The following is a 16,338-nucleotide window of genomic DNA, read 5'->3' on the forward strand; positions in this document are numbered from 1 at the left end:
CGCTAACCGGTACATCACCGCGGAGGCTTGGGCGACCGTGAGGAGAAGCGATGGCACCCGATCGCGAGCTCCATAAGAGAGGTCAAGCACCCGCGGTGGCTACCCGATGTAGTCCTCATGGAAAGAAATCTGAGCCCTGCCTTAGCCTCTTTCGAGCCAAGGTTCAGTATCTACCTGACCCCCTCTCGGCTCGCGGTTAGCCCCGCCTTAAAATCTTCTGAATCTACATAGCTCGGCCACAGACCGCCGAGTCCACCTCAGCGCGGCCTGCCCGCCTGAGTCGTGTCCCTCGACCTTTGCCATATCCCTCGGCCATAGACCGCCCGAGTCCATCTCAGGGCAGCTTGCCCACCTAAGTTGCATCTCTCGGCCGTAGACTTCCGAGCCCCCCTCAGGGCTATCTGCCACCCGAGCCACACCCCTCGGCCATGTTGCCCGAGACCACGCCTGCGCGGCCTGCCCGCTTGCGTCGTGCTCCTCGGCCGCATTTTGCCCGAGACCACGCCTGCGCGGTCCGCTCGCCTACGTCGTGCTACTCGGTCGCATGATGCCCGAGACACACCTGCGCGGCCTACCCGCCTGCATCGTGCTCCTCGGCTCCATGCACCCGAGACACACCTGTGCGGCCTGCCCGCCTACGTCGTGCTCCTCAGCTCCATGCCCCCGAGACACACCTGCACGGCCAGCCCGCCTGCGTCGTGCTCCTCGGCTATACACCCCCCCAAGACCGCGCTTGCGCGGCCAGCCCGTTTGAAAGCTAAAGCCATGCCTCGGACTCCCGTTACAACGACCGACGCATAGCTTCTTTCCGGGGGGGAATATGATGAGGATAGTAATTACGATAAGACTCGGTTGACGTCAACCGACGCCTCATGCCTCGATCGACATGACTGCACCCGGTCAAACGAACCGGAACACCAGTCGAGGCGCATTAACGCCTACTCAGACTCAGTTCTTCACGCCACGCCAACGCTAATGTCAGACGCTACCAGCCTACCCCCTGCAAGCGGGTACATCAAACAACAGTAAGCTTCCCTATAAATATCCTCTTGTTCATCATAGAAAGGGGGAGACAAAACACATCTTCTTCTGAAACCCCCTCCATTATCAACTAACTTGATCGTCGGAGGGGTCGAGCCGAGCATCCCGACCCGATCTTTGTGCAGGTGCGAAGCCGAGGGTCCCCGCCGGACGCGCGGACGAGGAGTTCCTCCCCGGAGGAAACGACAATCACGTCCCGATCGGACCATCACACCAGACCGACCCCACGGGCTCGAGGAACGCCCCGGAGAGATCCCCGTCAACGGGACCTGAACCGAGCCGCGTCGGCCCTGAGGCCACGGCTCCAGGTTGTTTACACTACTAGTAGGAAAGTCTTTTCTATTGAAATTATCTCATAAGAAATTATATCATACCTGAATTATTTTCTAATAGTCAATAATTATAATCAAAATTTAATCATATATATAATATAACTCGGTAATTAGCAACGGAAGAGATTCTCAGGTAGGTGAAATAATAGAAATATATATATATATATATATATATATATATATATATATAGTCAGTCTGAAAAGAGTAAAATAATATATTATTATTATTATTATCATTATTTTAAAGAAATTATCTGTAATAAAAGAGGTTGACAATAATTGGGAAATAAAGAGTCGGGTAATAGCGTCATACAAAGACATAAGAGCAAAAATGTAAATTTACAAACGAAGACGGATGATACAATACGGAGACGGTCTCCCTGAAACCCGGGCGGGTTATTTTTGAGACCGAAAGGAGAGAGATGGCGGAAGGAGGAGCCGGGAAGAGTGGGGAGGCCCCGGCGACCGTGGAGGCGACGATGACGATAAAGAAGGCACCGAGGGCAGAGGTGGAGGAGCTTCCGAAGGCGATTGTGCGCCGCGTGGTGAAGGATAAACTCTCCCAGTTGGCTTCCGGAGGAGAGGAAGAGGATGTGTCGGTACAAAAGGATGCGCTGCTTGCCTTCTCGGAGAGCACTCGCATCTTCATCCACTATGTCTCTGCCACGTGAGCCCCCTTCTCTGGTTTCTTTTTCGGTTTCGCGTTTTGCGGGATCTTCTAGGGTTTCTGCTACTGGAGTTTGACAGGGATCTTTGGGGGAATTGATAATGCAGTCGACGTATTTGATATTTACTCGTAGAAAAGCTTCGATCGTATATAAATAGATTTTGGAAGATCGACTATTTATTGTTGCTGCAGTTCTGTATTTTTGGTTAATGGTTTTCTCATGTACTGTGCTAAGTGTTCATGGTGCTACAAATAGAACTCGATTATTACTTGTTTAGTGATGTCACAAGTAGTGACTGCTTGTGGGACAGTTTGATGATTTTTGCTCCTTATTGACTGGAATTGAGGATATGACTACATGTAGGGCAAACGATATCTGCAAGGAATCAAAGAGACAGACAATTAATGCTGATGATGTTCTCAAGGCACTCGAGGAAATTGACTTTCCTGAATTCGTTGAGCCGCTAAAAGTTGCTTTGGAGGGTTAGTATTTTGCTCTAATTCTATGAAACTATTCTTAGTCTTTCATTCTTGCTTACTGTTACGCCAAGCATGTTTCTTTTTCATAAGAGTCATGTCATCATATACTTATTTGCAAATATAGATTCATGCACATGTGACATTTTAAATATGTTTGCAGAAATCATTGCTCTAATGAGTTCAATATCTATTTTGTTAGTTATTCTATCGTTCACAAATATTGTGGACCGTTGACATGTAAGTATTTCATGTTTCTATGTTAGATTTTATGCTGCAAGTTTGGAACTTTGACGTTCTGTTTTGAAATTACTGCTGATATATAATTTTGCCCTAAAACATTTTGGCATTTGCACCATTTATCAAGATGCATAACTAGATCCTGCAACATGTGGGTTAGGCAAGTTTTAAATCCTTGCTTAGCATTTTTGTTAAAACTAATATATCTTAGACTCTTATTGATTAGACTGAAATTTGTAGGTTGCCGATCTATTTATTTTCTTTGCTGTCCTGTGTTTCATTGTCTACTGTTATATTTACAACTTTTGGAATTTTCATCCTGTGGACATTCCTAGGGAGTAAATCATGAATTAGTGTAAATTGTGAAGCCTCATGCGCTAGGTTTGCTTTCTTTCCTATTTGATGGATGGTTTCCTTTTACGTTAGATTTGTGAAGACAGATGTACATTCGTGGGTATAGAACTTTTGAGTTGTATGTGCTAAAGAATTGATGATTTTGGGATAATTTTTAATTTCTATAGTTTCATCAATTAACTAGTTCATAGGGAGGATGAGGAAAAACATGTTGGATGTGAATGACTCATTTGCGTAAACCACATTATGGGTGTGGTAGAGTTCCTTGATTTCAAATGGAGTTGATGAACTCAGTTCTTCTTTACCTAGTTCTTTATATATACTTCAGACTTTAAGTAAATTGTAATTGATTAAAGTGTTGCTGGCCATATCAACTATAGTCTTGTAACTATGTTATAGAGGTCTTTAGCAATTTTAGCCTTGATGAGTTAGAATTTAGAAAATTAATTGTTAGCAATTGAAACAATATGAGGTATGACTTCCAAATTTCACACTATGAAATTCTACTTGTCATTTTTATCTATGATGTGCAACGTCAAAGGAAGGAGCTCTGAAGTAGACAAATTGGTTCAGAAAGGAGAAACCAAGCTAAATACTTGGACATAGAAACTGGTGTGAGCAGTCAACATTGGGGTGCAATAAGGAAACTATCTGGATATTGTTTGGTTCATTGAAGGATTGATTGGGATGATACCATTTTGCATTGCCAACCTATATTACATAGATCATGAGAACCATGAAAAGGTAACAGGAATCACTTCTGAGAAATCAATGACCTAGATCATTCCATGAAGCCAGTGGTGTCTACTGGTTTGTATCCTTGTGACCATGATCAATTCCTTCACTTGTGACTGCTATGTTCAGAAAGTACTTGAAGGTAGCTTATTGGTGCATTTCCATCATCGTGTGCCTGTCAACCCTCACTGCATACATCTTGGATGCTTCTGGATGGTCGTCGCCTATGTAATTTGTACAAAAATAATGCAAGTTAGCACTGTGGTTTTATTTCCAATACGCTATAACTTTTCTCCTTTCTCGAGACTGTCATGTCATAACTTCAAACAACCCCACTTATGCACCTACTTCAATTTGCCATTCTTTTTGTTAGATGGGACAAGACATTGACCTTTTGTTTTGTAGACCTCGCTTTGCAGTGTTTGCATGCCCGTATATCCATTGTGCTCACAAGATCAATTACCAATTATGCTCTTACAAGCAATCTGATAGCTTTTGCAACTGGACTTTCACCTTGTTTGCTGAATGCCTCCTCGCAGTTACCTATTTGTTGATACTGTAATAGATCATGCAAGGATTCATAATGATCACCAAGCCTTTCATTCTTACAGATTTCAGAACAAAGAATGCAGTAAAGAAGTCTGGATCAAAGGGAAGACAAACTAAGAAGCGGAAAGTAGATGAGTTGTCCACCCAGAATGGGGAGGATGGAGGAGATGGTTCAGACGAGTAAGCAGGGAAGACAAAGCGCCAATGGTAATGAACGACCGTCTTTATCTAATTTTTCAGTGATTTCTTCTATGATGTTCCAAGGAATTATGTAGAAGGATCATGTTAGCTATCCCTAAAATATCAAAGGGTGGAGGAGATATTTCAACAGGGATGTGCCAGATTACAATTTCTTTGAAGTTTAATGCCTTTATCATTTGGAATTGATTTTAGTATACTATATAAATCTAAGGGGTGAACCGAAGGCAATGGAGACCGCAGTCTTCACTATTAATTCTGCATCTTTATACAACGCTCTGTCACCCTCTTTTAATCCATAAAATGTTGTGCATGTGAGCAGTACATTGGATGAGCTGTTAACCAAACTAGTATTTACTGGATGTTTAGCTTACTTCCATATGCTTGTTGCAGATTAGACACGCCGCTTCCAAACAACGCAATCTATTTACTTGCTCAGAGGTTATACTCCAATGATCAGCTGCTATCGAGGTCTTACTCTTGAAACGACTATAGATCCTGAGTTGGTTGTTTATTTGTTCTAAAAGGCCATATTTAGTCTCATATTCATCTAAGACTTGGGAGTGCTCAGGTCAGATAAAAAACTAAAGATAAATTTTCTACTACAGATGGGGACGTCTTTTGATATATTTAGGAGGAAAACCAGTCCACTCTAAAATGGACAATTGGTTGCAGCTCTTATGTACAGTACAAATGAACATGTATTGATACGACTGTCCTATGCCATCCTATCCTATCTTTTATAATCCCTGATTTGTTGATTTTATGGGTTCTTTTTAAGTCTAATTTTATATATTTTCATCTTGATTTTACAATCTGAGTGTAACACAATTTATATACTTATCTCGTCTCAAGCTTTCACGATTAAAAAAAATGATATAAATATTTATTCTTTATTATTATTATTATTATTTTATAGATTTATAAAACCAATTTGGTGGAAGAATACTTCTTCCTAGCGTTATCTATAATCCACGTGTTAATTTTATGAATTTTTATAGTCCAATTTTGTATATTTTTATCTTAATTTTATAATCAAATATAACATAGTTTATTTACACGTATAAAATTTATTTAACTCACCTCAAACTTTTATGGTCGAAGAAAAATATGATATAAATAATTTTATTTTTTTATAGATTTATAAATCTAATTTGATGGAAGATGAATAGGTGTACGAGTATGTTTTCTTGAGCATTTGAAATATTAGTAAATATCGAAAAGTGGGACGAGCATGTAAATACCTATTATGTGAATTTTTTAAGTAAATTGTTCAAAATAAATAATATGAATAATTCCTTTATACGGAAGGCATACCCTAACCTACACTAAGATCTGTCATTAGGGCTCCAATGAATACAAGAATCCGTGACGGCGGTATAGCATTCAGATTTCATGATTCGCTTTTTCGCAACTATATACAATTCCGGTCGTCGCTGAGATATCCCATCGATCGACATCAACAACCTATCATCCATGGCGGTGCGGGCGACGGTCTCCCGCTTCGCGGTGGACGCCGACGCCCTCGAATCCTCCGGCCTCCCCTGGGGCGCCACCGTCACGCCCTTCGCCCCCGCCGATGAGCGCGGCGCCGTTCCCATCTACGGTTCTGGCGGCCACCTCCTCCCTCGCTGCGACAACTGCTGGGCCTACCTCAGCACCCTCTGCGAGCTGGAGCGCTGGGGCTGGTCCTGCGCCCTCTGCGGCTCCTTCAACGGCCTCGACTCCGCCACCCTTGACCGATACGCCCGCCCCCACGACTGCCCTGAGTTGTCTTCCTCCTTCATCGACCTCGAGATTCCAGGTGATCTCTCCGCATCTTGAATTTATGTGGTTCTCGTAGTCTTCCGGATCTATCTGATTGAGCAAAGGGTTTCGTAAGCAGTGGAGGGATCTGGCGAAGCGGAGATACAGGCTCGACCGGTCTATGTAGCGGCGGTGGATTTGTCTTGTAAGATCTGCAAAACGCCCATTCTATCATTGCCCAATTTAATTCTTTTGCTGTAGGTTTGTTGGTCCTGTTTGAATTGGTATGTTCTTGGTTTTGTTGTCTCCTTGTGCGTTCCATGGCTAGATGCAACTTAAATAGGAAATTCATGTGGTGGATCATCTCTTGAGATGATCAATTTGAGGCTTGTTTACTGTGGGATGCTCTCTTACTTCCAGAAAATTTCAGTGATCTTCGTAGGATCTTGTTAGAACGTATTCTATTTTCTGTCATACTTTATTTTAATTGTCTTTTGCTACTTGAAAAATGGATTTTAGAAGGTTATATTTAATTGTGCCAACATACTTAACTAAGCCATATGACGTAGAACAAAGAATCTCCACTGTCGGCTTTTCTCAGTTTGGTTATGGGTACAGCTTGTGGTCGAATATATTATTACCTCGTTTTTCCCTTGAGGGGTAAGACAAAGAGATAGATGGTGGTGGAGAAAAAGGGAATTATAACCTTGAGTGTGCTGCAACAGACAAACTCAAGATATACTTCTTGGCTTGATTTGATGCTACTGCAGGAATAATGGTCAGCTCCATGGTTCATTGTTGGTACCATAGAGAAGTCTCAGCAAAATCATATAAGACGACATCGCATGGAGGACATGATGTCTGATGTAGATTCAGAATGTCTGAAGTTGCTTCCTTGTGTAAGAAGTTGGTAATGGTGGCTGATGATATTTGAAGATGGACCGGAAGAACTTAGAGTGAAGATAGATAGTGGCTATATGGCAATCAAGGTGGAAGCTATGCCACTAACTACCTAATGGGTATATAATCCTAATGGATAGATTATATATAATCCTTCTTCTAGGGGTTATGGAGTGATTCCAATTCTAATTACTAGTCAAGCTACTTCCGAGGAATAGGTTGCTGCTACTAATGGGTAGAAGTGTTGGGCGTGCCAAAAGAATACATTCTTCATCTTCTGATGCAATTTATAGAGCCGCTGACCTTGTTGAGTTCATGCATAGCACCTGTCCTTGTTTTGGCTGATTCTTGGTGAACTATTGTGGCCTCTACATTCGTAGCTAATAACTATTAAGAACACAAGCTAGAATGGTTTCCCTATGCCTTTCATAATTGATGGCAAGATAGCTGCCCACGTCTTGCTAATTACATTCTGGCCTGCATCTTTTACAGCCGTATTCTTAGTTGCAAATTCTGCACATCATCCTTCATATCGGTTGCCTTGGTAATGCTGCAGAGTCTGAGCTATGCTGTTAACTGTTCTTATCATGCTATAACATAAATATTTACTATGAATTTCTTTCGATCTTATGGTAGGCATACTGGTGTCAACAGAGAGCTTACTGGTACCACATTAGTCTATTCAACTAAGCCCCTTGCAATGAGTTTCTTATTTGCTGTGTTTTGCCTTTTAACAATGTGCAACAAGAACTAATCTCAGTTGGTACTGTTTAACTTTACTGCAGCTTCTGAAGAGTTCTTAGAACTTGTCAAAAGTTCTCTTCTAGCAGCTCTTGAAGGTGAGGGTTTGATGACCTGGGAACTTAAGAAGCTTCTTAGCAACTCATGGCAGCTGATATTCTTTAATTTGATTCCCATTTTCTTCCACTCTGTTTTACAGCTTTGGTGCCAGGATCTTTGTTTGGTCTGGTTACATTCAGTCACAAGGTCGGGATATATGATGTTCAAGGTCCTATAGCAGTTGTGAAAAATGTTTTCATCCCTCCTGATTCAGAAGGCAGATTACCTGTTGATCTTGAAGATGTCATGCCATTGCTTTCATTTTTAGCTCCAGTAAGTTAACTCTGATGTCATACTATTGCTCTCTCGGTTAATAATGCCAGATTCCAACTTGACTGGCTGTCAGTTTGACTTATTGTAATATAGGTCATCTGCACTTAAATGGTCTGCTTCATTGGGTTGGTTGTTTGTAAACAGGTGGAAACTTGCAAGGATCGTATTGCTGCTGCCCTTGAGACACTGAAGCCTACAACTTCCTGGGAGAGAACAACTGCTGCAGGGCAAGGACTTGATGGTGTGTTGCTAGGTGGCAGGGGATTTGGAGTAGCCATGACAGCTCTCATTGATTACCTTAGTTCAGAATATGGGAGTACATTTGCATTGGGTGTGTCAAAGTCATAACCACTATCTCTAAATTTTCTGTATTTCCTAGAAGGCTAGAACTAATTTCTTTTTCTAGAAAAATAGGATTTAATTGTTTCCTTGTATTTTTTGTTCATGTTTGTATCTAACCAATGCATAATTGTTTTCTTCAACTAGGACAGCTAGGGTATTTGTGTTTTTGTCTGGTCCTCCAGATTATGGAGCTGGACAGTTAGATACAGGACGCTATGGGGAACAGTATGCCAGCAAGAGGGAAGATGCAGACCGTGCTTTGCTTCCTGAACAGACACCATTCTACAAGGATCTGGTAATTTTGTCTAGATTAGTAATCATATTTTATATTGCACCTTTGGAAATGCAAATGCTGACTGCATATCACAGGCTGCTATTGCTGTTCAAGCAGGTGTTTGTGTGGACATTTTTGCTGTTACAGATGAATACACAGATTTGGCTTCCCTTAAATATCTTAGTATCGAAAGTGGTGGTTCTTTGTTTCTTTATGCAAACATGGATGATTCTACTCTTCCACAAGACATGTGAGTGTAGAGATGACTAAAATATTCGAATTAGTTGACAAATTATGAACGTATGTTGCTCGTAAATTAACTAGGGATAGTCTATTACATTGGAGCTTGTTGTTATTGTATTAGACAAATAATCATTACTTTGTAGTTGAAGGTGGTCTGATTTTACCTTGAATGTTTAAACAGGTACCGAATGCTGAGTCGCTCATACGCATTTGGTTGTATATTAAGATTGAGGACATCTTCCGAGTTCAAAATTGGTTACTCGGTATGCAAACGAACTTAGCTTTCAACTTATTGGTATCATTCATTTTATGTAATTCCGTTTAGTTAATTGCTTATTCTTTTTTCTTCTGGCAGTATGGTCATTTTTTTCCAGATCCCCAGTATGAAAGTGTTCAACATATCATCTGCTGTGATCCTTTTGCCACATATGCATATGACTTTGAGTTTGCCAATTCTAGCGGTTTCTCCAGGTATAATATTTTTTCTGTATACCAAATCAAAGGCATTCTGTTGCATGGTACTTTCCGTAACTTGTTAGTGCCCAGCTAATTTCTCTTTTTACACAAACTCATGCCTAATCCTCACTTCAAATATTTATTGAAAATTTCTGTCAAAAAACATGCAACATTAGTTCTTGATTTTTCACTTGAACAGTAGCAGGCAGAAAAAAAACTACCTTGGTTTTCAAATTTTTACTCTGGTCCAACTGTGTGAGTTCCGGAGAAGGTATAAGACGCTTGTAGAAAAAGTCTGAAATGGCATCTTAATGTGATTAGCAAACTTGTCAATAGCTATTTGTTTATCTCCCTTTGCATACCTTGAATAAATTTGGGCTGGTTTCGTTCCAAATATGCTCAAACTTTGATCCGATATGGTGACAGATCAAGAAGTTTCAGCCTTCTCTTTTAGTCCATTATTGTAGGTTAAACTTAAAATATACAGAAAATAGTTCACTATCTTGTGGCAAAGTATGGTCTTGCAATCAAATGAAGATTGTTTTATATCTAGCATAAAAGCTAATATCCAAAAAGTGCAGTATTCTATGATGTAAGTTTATGGAAATTTATCAATATAAACGTGCAATTCAAATAAGGTTCTTCTGCATATTTGCCCACAGCATATTATTATTAGAGTCAAGGTTTACAATTTTGACTTTACAGTTGGTACAGACTGACAATTTCACTTGGTCTGGTGGTCCAAAACAAATCTTAAAGCCTGGTAAGCTCATAATATAAGTTGACATTTGTCTGTTTTACTTCCTTCCTTCCTCTCTCTACCTCTTTCATTGCCTGTGCTGGCGTTGACTCTTCCTATTCTTGTCTTCCTCCTTTTCTTCATCTCCTACTCCTTTTCTCATCAGCCACCACCTTCTCTTTGTCCTCGGCCACCACCTCCTCCTTCGAAGCCTCCTCACCGTCCATGTTGCCACTGCCTCATCTGGATCATTGCTGCCTCACGTTATTGCCACCTCATCCATGTCAATGAGGTCTCCTCCTTTGTGTCATTGCCTCCTAATCCTTTTGGTATGCATCTCCTCCGCCATTCTCTCTCTCTCTCTCTCTCTCTCTTCTCTTTGGTTCAAATAGTATCAATCCATATCTGTCACGACCTAGTTTGCCAAAATGCTAAAGCTGAAGTTTACGGTAGTATATCCATCAAACCCTTATAAGTCAATCTTAGTATTGTCCACTTCCAATATGAAATCAATCGGAGTGTTACAAAAGAGCCAGGTCGTGACAGTACCAAGTGTTAGCAAACTCGTACTAGTATCATGCTGACTGGGCCGCCAGTCAGTATTAATTTTAGACCATGATTGTAAACAGTTTGAACATATAGTCCTCAAAAGTTGATATTTGCTTCGATGTCATTTAATATATGTAATATTATTTCAACAGATTCTTCTCAGTTGAAATTCCAATGAACTGTCATCAACTTGGGTTGAATGCTAAGTTCATCCAACCAAGTGTCTTTTCTTGTACCTTGAGGATTGAGGCTCACAATTCTTTGGAGTTTTGAAGCTGCAGTTGATGCACTAGGAGAACTAATTAAAGTGTGTCCAGTTAAAAGCTCAAGCTGCACTAGGAGAACTAACATGGAGATCTACATTGCAGCAAGCAATTGCTCAACCTTTTGATCACCTTAAGGTGTAGATTTCTTAGGGGGATGCAATATCTACTGAACTGAAATGCTAGGGGCATATTTGAAGTGAATCAGGAAATGTCTAGTTGATTAAGAAAGTAGATTCTTCATTTTCTTGTTGTTCTGGGAGAGTTTAGCTTAACTTAATTTGAGAAGTGAAGGTAGCAATAAATTATTTCTTGACATCTTGGATGAGGACAATTTTCATATGGTGAGCTGAAGTTGAGGAATGAGAAAAAGGAATTCAAAAAATTGGAATGTTCGATTGTTGGGTAGAATTTTGCTATCTGAGGTGATAACCATACCATGAAAGGTATGGAGTCCCTGTTAACATCAGAGGTTGCAATTGACAATAGGTAGTAGGACCTTAATAACATGGTAATGCTCAAAAGGAAGCTTGCTAATCTACCAAAAACATAGTATACCAACTTATTATACCTAGATGAGTTTTCTCTTATCTTATTTGTATAGTGATTTCCTTTGCTCAATTTTTTTTCCCTGTTCTAACATGTATTTCTCTCTTCTAACATGTATTTCTCTCTTTCTGAATTTCTGCAGCTTCAGAGATATATCACCATTCATTTGGTCATTATTTTCATATATGTCACTATTTTGTTCAACGTGCACGTTTTTTTAGTTCATTGTTCTAGCGTTAATTGCCAACTTCTTGGCATTTTTCTCTGCAGAGATCAGTGGTTATTTATCATGCAGGGCAGGTGATATTGTAATTGCTTTGTTTTTCAGGCATACAGAACCTCCAGTTCTGCAGGTTGCATTTCAGTATAGTATTATTGTTCCTCTGGAGGATACTGGCATTTCTGAATCAAATTCTTCCACGAGGTGTGTATATCCTAATAACTTCTGATGTATGTACCTTTTGTACTTTGTACAGTGTTTTGCATCTATGCTGTTACTTAAAGTGTAAGGTCAAGTGATTTTCCAAATGATTGTGACTGAGTGTCCATATACACCAACTTTTGGATATTTGGAATGAATATCATAATATTTGTTTCAAAGTTTGAAATCATTAAAGTATAATTGTATCTCAAAAAAAATTTTCATTGATCAGGGTCTAGATTTTGGAGAACCAGATTAGACTTGAGTAGCCCATTGGCCTATTTTTTCACCTTTTTGGACAAGGAAAAGAGTTGTGTGCTATTGGACATATCATTTGTTGAAGATTGATGAATAACTAAAGAGTTATAGCTTGTTATAATTAATTCTTTTGGTACTTGTGTTTGCTTGAAATTAGTTGTTTCAGTTGTATTATTAATAAGGAGAAATTCCATGGAAATGTCAGTTGACTTTTGCATGTTTGTGCATAATATGACTTTCAACTTAATTTAGTTGGAGATTTATTTGAGCATATTTCATTCCTGTCCTGTAGAATTCTGTGCACAGACATCATTCTTACACATGATACATATTTATTTTGCTGTTTGTTTCTCCTCTCCCTCCAGCATTAAATGCAAAAGTATCTTTAAAAAAAAGACCGATTAGTTGAAGTACAATGCGACGTAACATTTTCCATTAATAAGTGATGGGACATTTACGAATCTTAGTCTGGTTGTGAACTAGTGATTCTCATGATGTTTCACTGGTATAATAATTTTGTAGAACTACAGCGATAACACCGCTTGCACCCATCTAGAATCCTCTTTATCATGCTTAAAGTTGTAGAGTGCTAAATTTACATATTAGTTGATTTATGAGGCAGGAATCATTCTCTCTGCAATGATTCTACTGGAGATTGATTAAAGAAGTGTCAGACTTCTGTAGCTGCTTAAGTTAAGAAAATCAATATTATCTGTTTGGAAAGAAAGAATTAATGACTGATATATTAGATTTCAATGAGAAATGGATTGGCTGGACAATTGGAGGAAAGAAAGGCAGGTACAATCATGCCGTAGCATCCACTAGGTTTTGAAGTTAACAAAGATCAGCTGCTGCATCAAAAGATCAAAATCTACATGGAACATTTGATATACTGAAAGTTTTTTTAATCATAAATAAGATTTCATAAATGGTATTGGCTATCCTTTTTGTTTGTAATTATTAGTTGCAAATATTTAGCTACAAAACATTTTGTTGAACACAGTGGTAAAATGTAGTGCATATCCGAATTTACTTTAAAAGAGATTCTGGATTTAGACTTAGTAAATATGTCTGATAGTTCTAATGATAAATAGTAAAGATGAAAATTTCTTATATTGACTTGTTAGGTTATGAGGAATTGAACTATTTTATGCCTTCTCTGCCGGCTGATGTCATACTGGGCAATGTCCTCATCTGTCTTAGTATGATGTCTCCACAGATTTTGCTTGCTTTATCTATTCAATATCTTTCACATAATTTGACATTCTGTATTTGTATATAGTTCAAAGTTTTGCCTCAAAAGACGGCTAAGAATAAGGACACTGCAGTATGGATCAGCTTCAAATATAAATGAACTCTATGACAGTGTTGATCCTGAAGCTTTGTTATCCATTCTTGTTCATAAGGTAATCTTTGTAACATCATTTTTCTTATGGTGATCTGATATCCTCTTAAAGCATTTTTGGTCTTTAAGTCAATTTCAAGTTCTTAAGCTCTTAATATTGTTGGGAGAGGCTGATCATGCAAAAATAATTCCTGAAGTTCAAAATTTGCAGATTCAGTATTTGCATGCAAGAGTGTGACCTATTGCTAATAGTTATTTCAGGTTTCTACTTAAATTGAAATTGAAGTTTATCGAGAGTCGAGAAGACATGACATTTAGCTTTGATATTTTCTTGTAGTAGTGTTCATATTAATAAAAAACCAGCATTGCTGTATTAAAATAATCTTATTCTTGCATACTCCTTTTTCTTTCAGGTAATTTTAGCTACCTTTAAGGAAGGGGTCAGAGAGGGCAGGATGTTGCTCCATGATTGGCTGGTCATTCTTACTGCTCAATACAATGATGCCTATAGACATGTGTACAACAACATCGGGAATGCAACTTCGCATGTTGATGTTGCTTTCTTGCAATGTCCACAATTGCAGCCCATACCTCGGCTTATTTTTGCCTTGCTGAGGAACCCTCTTCTCCGCTTACATGAAGAAGGCATTCACCCAGATTATCGAATATACTTGCAATGCCTCTTCAGGTAATTTTATTTCTCAAACCCATCATTTAAAAGTCTCCACTCTGATCAAAGACATTAAATAATTTTGCCCATCCATCTTTGTGTGATCTTTAGTACTTAGGAACAATGGATATTGACAATTTTCACTATGAATAGATCCAATATTTAGCGTCATGGAGATTTTTCTCATCTTCACTTATCAGAGCAACAATTTTCAATCTGACAAGTATATTGCTTATCTGACATTATCATCTAGCTTGTTATGGCTTGACTGCAACTATTTTTTGCTTCAAGCATTTTCTTCCTATATGACTTGTAGTATTGTGTATAAATCTTTATTGTTCTTTGCAGTGCACTGGAGCCCACACCCCTTCAACGAGCAATATATCCATTACTTTCTTCTTACACTACACCAGACCAACAAGCATATCCACGCCACTCTTTAAGTCACGCTGCTCTCGTCACGAGCGGAAGCCCCATATTCCTCTTGGATGCCTTCACTAATATTATTGTGTACTATTCTCCGACAGCTGATTCTTCAATTCCCTTTCCTCCCCCTCATGATTGTAAGTTATCGAGTCGCTATCTCTATTGTTTAGTTTCACATTTTTTGCAAGCTTGCTCGCCATTACTTTGCCTAAGCCCATAATGTTAAGAGTGTTTGGCAACCAGAACGTATGACATAACATGTTTCAGGCCTTCTACGAGCAACAATCAACAAGTTGAAGCAAGAGAGGAATATTACACCAAAGCTTACGTTCATCCGTGGAGGGCAGGACGATGCCACTGCATTCGAGAAATATCTCATCGAAGAGCAAAACATTGATGGAAGCGATCTTTCCAGCATCATGGGGTTTGTTTCTTTTCTTGAGGAGATCTCCCGGGGTGTACTAGAGTACCTCAAGTAGAAACTTCTTAGATCAATGCAAGGGTCAAATAATAGTCTTATTTAGAGGTAGACCATTATAACCCCAAGTGTTAGCATTATTATTACGATGTTTCATTGCTTCCGGCTTCTTTCTTTTCATTTTCTTTCTTTTTGGGATCAGAACAATATGCCAAAGATCATCATGATTTTGGACCCTTGTGCGTTGAAATAGCAAAATGTTGTATTCACTGTTATTAGACAGAATTTAGATAATAAAATCTTTTTTTTCCGAACAAATATTATCATTAGTAATTATTGGTATAATAGAGTCACAATAACAAGGAAAGAAACGGGTGAAAACCTCAAAATGATGATATATATATATATATATATGTGTGTGTGTGTGTGTGTGTGTGCAGTAAATTTCTCAAAAAATATTTTATTTTTACCCTTTTTTTTTATAAGCATCTCTTTTTTCTTCATTTTTTTCAATAGAATTTTTTTATTCAAAAGATGAAATTACTCTTATGCTCCTTCGTCTTTAAACCACCACGAGGTCCTGTCACTCTGGCCTCTCCTTCCCTCTTTCTTTGCCCTATAGAATTCTTGATCTTGTATTCATCTAGAAGCCAATAAGACAGATGGACTTGGCACTAATGTACATTCAATCCTTGCTCTGTGCAACGTAGCCAGAGAGGGTATGAACAAAACGAGATGAAGCTCGAGAGGTCAAAGGGGATGGCATAAAAAAGAATAGAAGAAGTTGTAGTCTCGATTAATGGTGATGATAATGATGATGGTGAGGATCGTGACGAAAGTGAGGCCACATGGGCGAGGATAATGACGACACGATCGGTCATCACCCTCCCCTCCCCTCTTTGTCCACAATCACCTTCTCGACAGGGAGGATGCACCAATGGAGCAACGGTGGGGGCAAAGGTAATAGGGCGAGGGCAACGATTGACAAGTATAAGAGCAATTATGTTTTTTTTCTTTTTTAAATGGTGTTCGA

The 16,338-nt window shown here is 39.2% G+C and overlaps 2 protein-coding genes across 4 annotated transcripts; both read left to right on the forward strand.

Annotated features, from left to right (window-relative positions):
• Positions 1–1,736: 1,736 nt before the first annotated feature.
• Positions 1,737–5,354, forward strand: LOC135582402 (DNA polymerase II subunit B4-like). 3 transcript variants are annotated; one of them, XM_065120206.1, is made up of 4 exons: positions 1,737–2,040; positions 2,405–2,523; positions 4,458–4,602; positions 4,987–5,354. In XM_065120206.1, exons 1-3 carry the CDS (start codon positions 1,796–1,798, stop codon positions 4,577–4,579), a joined length of 486 nt encoding a protein of 161 aa, XP_064976278.1. In that variant the 5' UTR covers positions 1,737–1,795; the 3' UTR covers positions 4,580–4,602; positions 4,987–5,354. The 3 variants fall into 3 exon arrangements, with proteins under 3 accessions (XP_064976278.1, XP_064976279.1, XP_064976277.1); XM_065120207.1 differs by having other exon boundaries at positions 4,992–5,354; XM_065120205.1 differs by lacking the exon at positions 4,987–5,354 and having other exon boundaries at positions 4,458–4,849.
• Positions 5,355–5,927: 573 nt separating this feature from the next.
• LOC135618859 (protein transport protein SEC23 D-like) lies at positions 5,928–15,580 on the forward strand. The gene is made up of 14 exons (XM_065120208.1): positions 5,928–6,397; positions 6,479–6,544; positions 8,025–8,078; positions 8,180–8,352; positions 8,497–8,683; positions 8,844–8,989; positions 9,064–9,218; positions 9,393–9,474; positions 9,567–9,682; positions 12,096–12,191; positions 13,729–13,852; positions 14,205–14,479; positions 14,810–15,024; positions 15,155–15,580. Exons 1-14 carry the CDS (start codon positions 6,070–6,072, stop codon positions 15,364–15,366), a joined length of 2,229 nt encoding a protein of 742 aa, XP_064976280.1. The 5' UTR covers positions 5,928–6,069; the 3' UTR covers positions 15,367–15,580.
• Positions 15,581–16,338: the final 758 nt, after the last annotated feature.

This window comes from Musa acuminata, chromosome BXJ2-8 (assembly GCF_036884655.1).
Source record: "Musa acuminata AAA Group cultivar baxijiao chromosome BXJ2-8, Cavendish_Baxijiao_AAA, whole genome shotgun sequence".
Classification (NCBI taxonomy): domain Eukaryota; kingdom Viridiplantae; phylum Streptophyta; class Magnoliopsida; order Zingiberales; family Musaceae; genus Musa; species Musa acuminata.